A 6,861-nucleotide genomic window follows, 5' to 3' on the forward strand; every position below is an offset into this window, starting at 1 on the left:
TTCGTATCAATCCAGTGAGACCCATTTTGGACCTCTGACCTCCAAAAGGGTAAGATTACAAATTCATGCTCTTTTAAGCCACTGGGTTTGTAGTATTTTGTCACCGCAACAAGAGGAAACTCACACAGAGAGACCAGAAGACAGAGAAGAGAGTGGAATCCCTTCCCCATGAAGGGAACTTCGTGGGCAAGGCTTGGGGCCTGAACGAGCACGGAACAAACCAAGGCAGGGGTGGCTGCCGAGCTTCCCAAAGCCTTTGCTAAGGCATTCAGGATCTGAAGCATCTGCAGAAGGGTGGGTGACATGGGGTTAATTCCAGAAACTTTGGGGGCTTGACTACACCCTGGAAAGAACTGAGCGAGGGGAGAGGGGAGAGAAGAAGAGGTAAAGCAAACAGCAAAATAGCTATGGAAGTGACGGGGAAGGTGGTGATCCCCTCCAGGATATGGACACTAGGGAAGAGAAACACTGAGCTCAGTGGAGAGCATGCTCTGTTCGCGGGGCCAAAGACACACCTGGGTGAAGCTAGGTAGAAGGTCAGGAATAATAATTAACTCAACCAGTTTTAATTTTGGGCTTCCCATGTGCCAGTACATGGACACGATAACCAAACAGAAGCAGTTCCTGCCTTCCCTAAGCATGGAAGAGAGAAGCAGAAGAGTCAGTATCAGAGCGACACGATAGGAAAGAGACCCGACCGGCACTGCTGGCTTGGAAGTCGGAAGTGGGCCATGAGCCAAGGAATGCAGAGGGCTCTGGAAACTGGAAAAAGCAAGGAAAGGGATTCTCCCCTAGAGCCTCAAGAAGGAATGCAGCCCTGCCCATATCTTGATCTTAGCCCAGGGAGACCTGTCTTAGGCCTCTGATCTCCAGAACTTTAAAGGTAATAAACTTACGGCATCTGGGGGCACCAAGTGTTTAGTAATTTATTACAGCAGCAATCAGAAGCTAATACAGGTACCAGGTACAGAAAACCAAGAACAAATACCAAAAACCCCATCATGCTAACCGTGTAGTTGAGTGTCCGTTCTAAAGAGGATGAAGGGAAAAGAAGGACAATGGCAAAGACCTATGAGATGCTCTGGTAAAAATCCAAGTGATGCTGAGCTGGGCGGGCCAGTGGCACTAATGTCCGGGCGCCGGACAGCCGGCGGGGACGAGATTCACAGAAGAATCAAGGCTGTACCGTTTTAGTGACTCCGTGAGAGGTTTGTTCTGAACTAGAGCGCACTTTTCTCCTTCTCTAAGGCCATGTGTCACTTACAACAACAGCTTATATTGGCCCAGAGTGCCCATGCACTCGTCAGTGACCCACGCACTCTGACGCTCAGCTTTCTCACCTGTGAGGCAAGGCGGTTCTACACTCGACCTTGACTGTGCATCGGAACCACCTGAAGGGCTCCTTAAAACACAAATTGCTAGGCTCCACCTCCTTCCTCATTCAATGGGTAGAACTGGGGCCAGGGAATGTGCGTCTCTAACAAGATCCCAGGGAGGCGGGTGCTGCTGGCCGGGGGGACCACACTCAGAACCACTGTACTCCACTCTCCTCTCACACTGAAGAGATTCAAGTATTTTCCTGCCCCGCTTCTCTCCCCTTACAAGCCACCCTGACTTCTTGGTTCTCAGCAGCTTGCTCTGTGTGACTCCATATCTCCTGCCCCATTCGGGCATTTCAGTTGTCCAGTATACAACTGAACAGCTGAACAGCTTGCAGATGAGAGCTGGCGCATGTTAAGGAAGGAGCCACAAAATATACCTAAAAAGCTATTATCCTCCCCAACATCCTAGTCTCTGCCCCTCTTTAATCACTGAGTTCAGAAAAGCAGCCCCTGCCATCCAAGAGCGGGCCAGGCAGTCTCCCCCAGTGACCAAACAATTCCCCAGGACACCAGCATCAGACAAGGCCACTCTGCGGCCAGGATGGGACAAGACAAAAACAAGACCACTCTGTAATCCTGTGTGAGCACGGAGAACAAGTGAACCTTGTCCAAATCACAAATGTCCCCACACAGGCCGGCATCCTGACTAGCAGGAGGGACTGCTGCTTCCTCACCAGTCACAGCCTTTGTCGGGTCCTCCCTGCTTCTGGAGAAGATTGAGGGGGACCCCTGACCCTGGAATTACCTCGCTCCCGGCCAGCATCCAAACCAGAGCAACACCCAGCTTCCTTGAACGCTCCCCTAAAGCCCCTGCCACGGGCCCAGTCCTCCACGTGGTCCCATCCCACACAGCTCGCCGTGGTCCGTCGCTGCCACGAGAAAAGAACCGCTTGGTCCACGCCAGGTGCGGTCCTGGGACTGGGGGAGGAACGGCGGCTGGAGGAGAGTGATGACTTCTACCCAATTTTCAGATTTCAGATTTCAGCTCAAACACAATCTCCTCAAAGACATTGCCTTGTCGTTTCCCCTCTGTAGCCTAAATCACATTGCCCCTCTCTAATCTCCTTTCGTGAGACCCAGCAGGGCTTCTAATCACATCTTGTCCCCAGTATTGCATTCAGGCGTACCTCTTCCACCAGTTGGAAAAGCCCAAGCTGGCAGGTGTGTGCCGTGCACTCATTCCTAGCACAACCCTGGCACAAATTGGACCAGTAAATAGTGGATGGAGACTTGGGTGAATGGATTAATACTGACCACTGCATGAGATCTACTTTAAAACAATTTCAAATACAAGAGCTGATGAGAGAAGGTCAGAAACGCAGCAAAAACTGAAGGTCTGTGCAACCAGGGAGGTACCAAGGTTTTGCCCGTGCTGTGCCGGGTATAACGGGACAAAGTAAAGGCCATGAATGATAAAGGGGGAGTCTTTTCTCCCATTTCTAACTTTAGACTGTTTGTGGAGACCAACACATTACACTCATTCTAGCTTTAGTTTAGCATAAGGCAATCTCCCACCAAAACAATACATTGCTAAAAACAGCCCAAACTTTCTTGTTACCCTGGAATTTTCTAAACAAAAATCATTTGCTGGGTTTGCAAATCCTCCACTATTCACAAATCTGGATCGTTAATATTTGTGCAACCGTAATGACAAGAGGCCTTCCCTCAGTCTGGCACTGCAGGCATCTGCCTGCAAGCTCTGAGGGCACATTCTGAGTGGGCTTTTGTAAGAGGCCATTTTACAGCTGGCTTCATTTCAGAGTTAGGGATTTAATGTTCCTCAGTTATTTTTCAGACTAAAGACTATATGAGGGGCGCCTGGGTGGCTCAGTGGGTTAAAGCCTCTGCCTTCGGCTCAGGTCATGATCCCAGGGTCCTGGAATCGAGCCCCGCATCACATTGGGCTCTCTGCTCAGCAGGGAGCCTGCTTCCTCCTCTCTCTCTGCCTGCCTCTCTGCCTACTTGTGATCTCTGTCTGTCCAATAAATAAATAAAATCTTTTTAAAAAAATAAAAAATAAAGACTATATAATATAATTTCACTGTGTTAGCCATCAACAGAAAAATCATTACCACGCCAGGTAAGAATGCAAGTGTATCAGACTGATACACTGGAGAAATCTTTTGAAAACCAGCGAGACCTGGGAGACTGGGGAATGGGGCTGGCTTGTGTATGGACACACACCTGCTTCAGAAACAGCACTATGGTTGGCTCTCTCAGAAGACGTACAGAATCAATTCTTAAATACCTGTACTTCATTACAAATACACTGCTGAAGATGCTTTAGAAAATAACAGGTGTGGGGGTCATGACCTGACCACTGTCTGGATCAGTCGGTGGGACATGCGACTCTTAACCTCAGGGTTATGAGTTCAAGCCCCACCTTGGGTGTAAAGATTACTTAAAAATAAAATCTTTTTTAAAAACCAACAATTCTTTGAAGCACCTGGGTCACTCAGTCAGTTAAGCATCTGACTCTTGATTTTGGCTCAGGTCACCATCTCAGGGCTGTGGGACCAAGCCCTGCTTAAGATTCTCCCTGACCCTCTCTTCCTATCCCTCCCCCATCCCTCTCTTAAAAAAAAGAAGAAAAAGACAATAGCAGGTGATCTTTAGCCATAAACTACTACAGACATTGTAAGTCCCACTATAAACATTTTAATGAATTAAACGACAGCATTCATTTTAATCCTATCGACTCAATAAAGTATTAACACTTGAAATAAAAGAAAATCAGTTTTTGCACCCCCCTCTGTTTTGTAATGGTCACAGTAAAAAAAAATATATTAAGCTTAATAAGACTATAAACTGCAGAAGCAGTGTATAATTTTCTTAGAAGGCTCTGGATAATGAAAACAGTTCAGGCTTGAATAATAAGCAGGCCTGTTTCTTCTTAAACTGGACTCCTCTTCCTTTTGAGATACAGAAAGCACAGTCCAGCCACAGAAGACATTTTTATCTAACTTCTTTTTTTGTGCAACCCTCTCAGGACCCACCAAAAAAAAAGGAAAGGTGATCAAAATGTCATTTTTGGATACCTCAGGAAAAACCAACCTGTTACTAAAGTGATTAGTAATGTTTAAAGTATATATATATTTCTGTTAATAAACTAAATCATCTTACTAGGTGCCAAAGCAAAACAAGAGCATTGAGCTAAGTGTTTTGTCTTCCACCAGGTAGGAGGGTTTCATACTCATTCATTCATTCATTCACTCATTCATGCAATAAATATTTATTTAGGGCCTGCCCCACAGCAGGTACCAAAGAAAACAGTGCTGAGCACTATCCTTATGGTCATGGAACTTACAGTAGGGGAGATAAATGTTAAATAAATGTGTAATACCACTATTTCTTGAAAGGTGCAATAGGAGAAAGGGTAACAGAGAAACTAATTTAGACTGGAAGTAGTGCAAAGAGCAGAGAAGGGCACTGAGAAAAAGAAGTGACTGAGAAAAAAGTGACTCTGAAGCTGAGAGGCCATCAATTCTCCACCACTTTAGAAGAAGAAAACCATTTTAGCAAATGACCACAAATGGGATTTTAACTGCCTGTCAACAACTTACTGGGTTAAACCTCCCCTTTTCCAGTGCATTCCTGTTCAGGGGCATCCTATGACAGACAGCTTGCCTATCACTGTTGGACTCACCTTCTCAAATCTTATTACCTAAACACGGAAAGGTCTCACTTTATTATGATTTATTATGATCTACAGCCTTCCTCTGCCTGGCCTAGAAGCACCCAAAAATAATCTGCCAAAGGCACGAAAGACAGAGACTGGCTTCCAGCAAGATATTAACTGCGTGGGCCACGCGATTACTAGCCCAGGCAATCACAAGTCCTTTGCCCAATAAAGTGCCACATCCTCTAGGCAAGGTGGCTCCAATATGCCAGAGTCTATACCACATGGGGCCCAGGGGACCTAACGGTTAGTTGCCTACTTGGAACTGATGTTCAGTCAGTAAATCGAGGACTGGATCACCGGCTCCAGTTCCCAGAGCCTTCAGACTTAGAGGATGTAGGAAGTGGCCTTTGAGCATCCCGGAGCGGAGAGCTTGCCTGACTGAGAGAAGGCAGGCAGGCAGAGAGGGGGTCAGGGCCGGAGGAAGAGGGGCTCCAAGACAGACGCGTCTGACGCTCAGGACCCGAGGATGGCACGCCAGGCCGGGTACTGGGGCGTTTCCCGCACCACCACCTCCCCCCACACACGTCGGCCCCCAGCAAAGGCAACCCGGCCCCTGGCCGCCCTGAGACCCCGAGATTCTGGCTTCCCCCTCAGCAGGGCCAGGGGGACAAACACCGCGACCCCCGGGTTGGGCTGGAGCCCACCAGCTCCCAATGCCCACGTCCTCAGCGCAGAGGAGGGCGCGCTGGGGCGAGAAAATGGCCAAGACAAAACTCTCCCCGCCCACCCGAACAGCCAACCACACCCCCTGCATCCCTCAGCCTCAGCCGCCCCGGGCCGGCCCGGGATCCTCCGCCCAGGCCCCCACGGGGCTCCCGTCCGTGCCGCGCGGGCTCTGCAGGGACGCGAAAGGGAGTAAATGGGGGTGCGCGAGGCAGGCAGGGTGCCCACCGCGATGTCACCCGCCAGGGCCCTGCCCCCGGAGCGTCCTCCCGACTCCGCGGTCCCGGGACAAGCGCGCCGCCCGCACACTGAGGTGGACACCCGGGCGTCGGGGCACGGGCAGTCCCCTACTCACCCATTGGCGTCGAGCCGGGCCGGGCCGCCGAGGCAGCGTGAAAGTTGGCGGAGGCGGGCGCGGGGGTCGGGCGCCGGGATCCAGGCGCGGGGATCCGGGCGCGGGGGCCGGGACGCGGCGACGACTGGGCCGGCTTTCTCCTCAGTAGCGGCGGCCGTGGCGGCTCAGCGCCGCCCGCTGCTGCCTCTGTTGCTGCTGCCGCTGCTGCCCCGTGGTGATTCCTGCTGCTGCTGCTGCTGCTGCTGCTGCTGCTGCTGCTGCTGCTGCATCGCGGCCCGCTGCGCCCGGCTGAGCCGGGTTTCCTGCTCCCCGCGAGTGGAAATTGCGAAAAAAAAAAAGAAGAAGAAGAAGAAGAAGCGCCGCCCAGCCCAGCGCCCGGCAGCCGCGGCCGCGCAGCCCGCTCTCCCCCCTCGCCGCCGCCGCCGCCGCCGCCGCGAAGCGCCTGCGGCTCAGCCTGCCGTGGACGCGCGGCCGCCGAGGCGGGGCGGGGCCAACGAGGGGCGGGGCCAGAGAAGGGCGGAGCCTGCCCGGGGCGGGGCCGGCGCCCGGGGCGTCCCTGCGGCTGCGGCGCTCAACGCTCCGGCGCCCCCCTCACGGCCCGCTGGGGAGGGACCCAGCTCCGCGAGGCCTCCCCACAACCGCGGCGGCTAGGCTAAGGCCCCGGGAAATGCCGCGAGACTCCTCGAGACCGGAACGGGGGTCGTGGGGGAGGGGGCGTCCGAGTGGAGGGGCACGTGGGAAAGTAGGTGGAAGCGGCAGATCCCCAGGGTGCGAAGAGA

At 52.3% G+C, this 6,861-nt stretch overlaps 1 protein-coding gene across 10 annotated transcripts in view; it reads right to left on the reverse strand.

Annotated features, from left to right (window-relative positions):
• The window catches only part of SH3KBP1 (SH3 domain containing kinase binding protein 1), a 335,619-nt gene extending 329,296 nt beyond the window's left edge, over positions 1-6,323 (reverse strand). For 2 of the 10 annotated variants that reach the window (XM_032840760.1, XM_032840765.1), the window contains exon 1: positions 6,083-6,321. In XM_032840760.1, coding sequence (XP_032696651.1) covers positions 6,083-6,086 — 4 coding nt within the window. In that variant the 5' untranslated portion in view covers positions 6,087-6,321. Of the gene's footprint in view, positions 1-6,082 lie in introns of all 10 variants that reach the window. The other 8 variants (XM_032840763.1, XM_032840758.1, XM_032840767.1 and 5 more) reach the window with 8 other exon arrangements.
• Between the last annotated feature and the right edge of the window lie 538 nt (positions 6,324-6,861).

This window comes from Lontra canadensis, unplaced genomic scaffold, assembly GCF_010015895.1.
Source record: "Lontra canadensis isolate GAN:19392208 unplaced genomic scaffold, GSC_riverotter_1.0 scaffold116, whole genome shotgun sequence".
In the NCBI taxonomy this organism is placed as follows: domain Eukaryota; kingdom Metazoa; phylum Chordata; class Mammalia; order Carnivora; family Mustelidae; genus Lontra; species Lontra canadensis.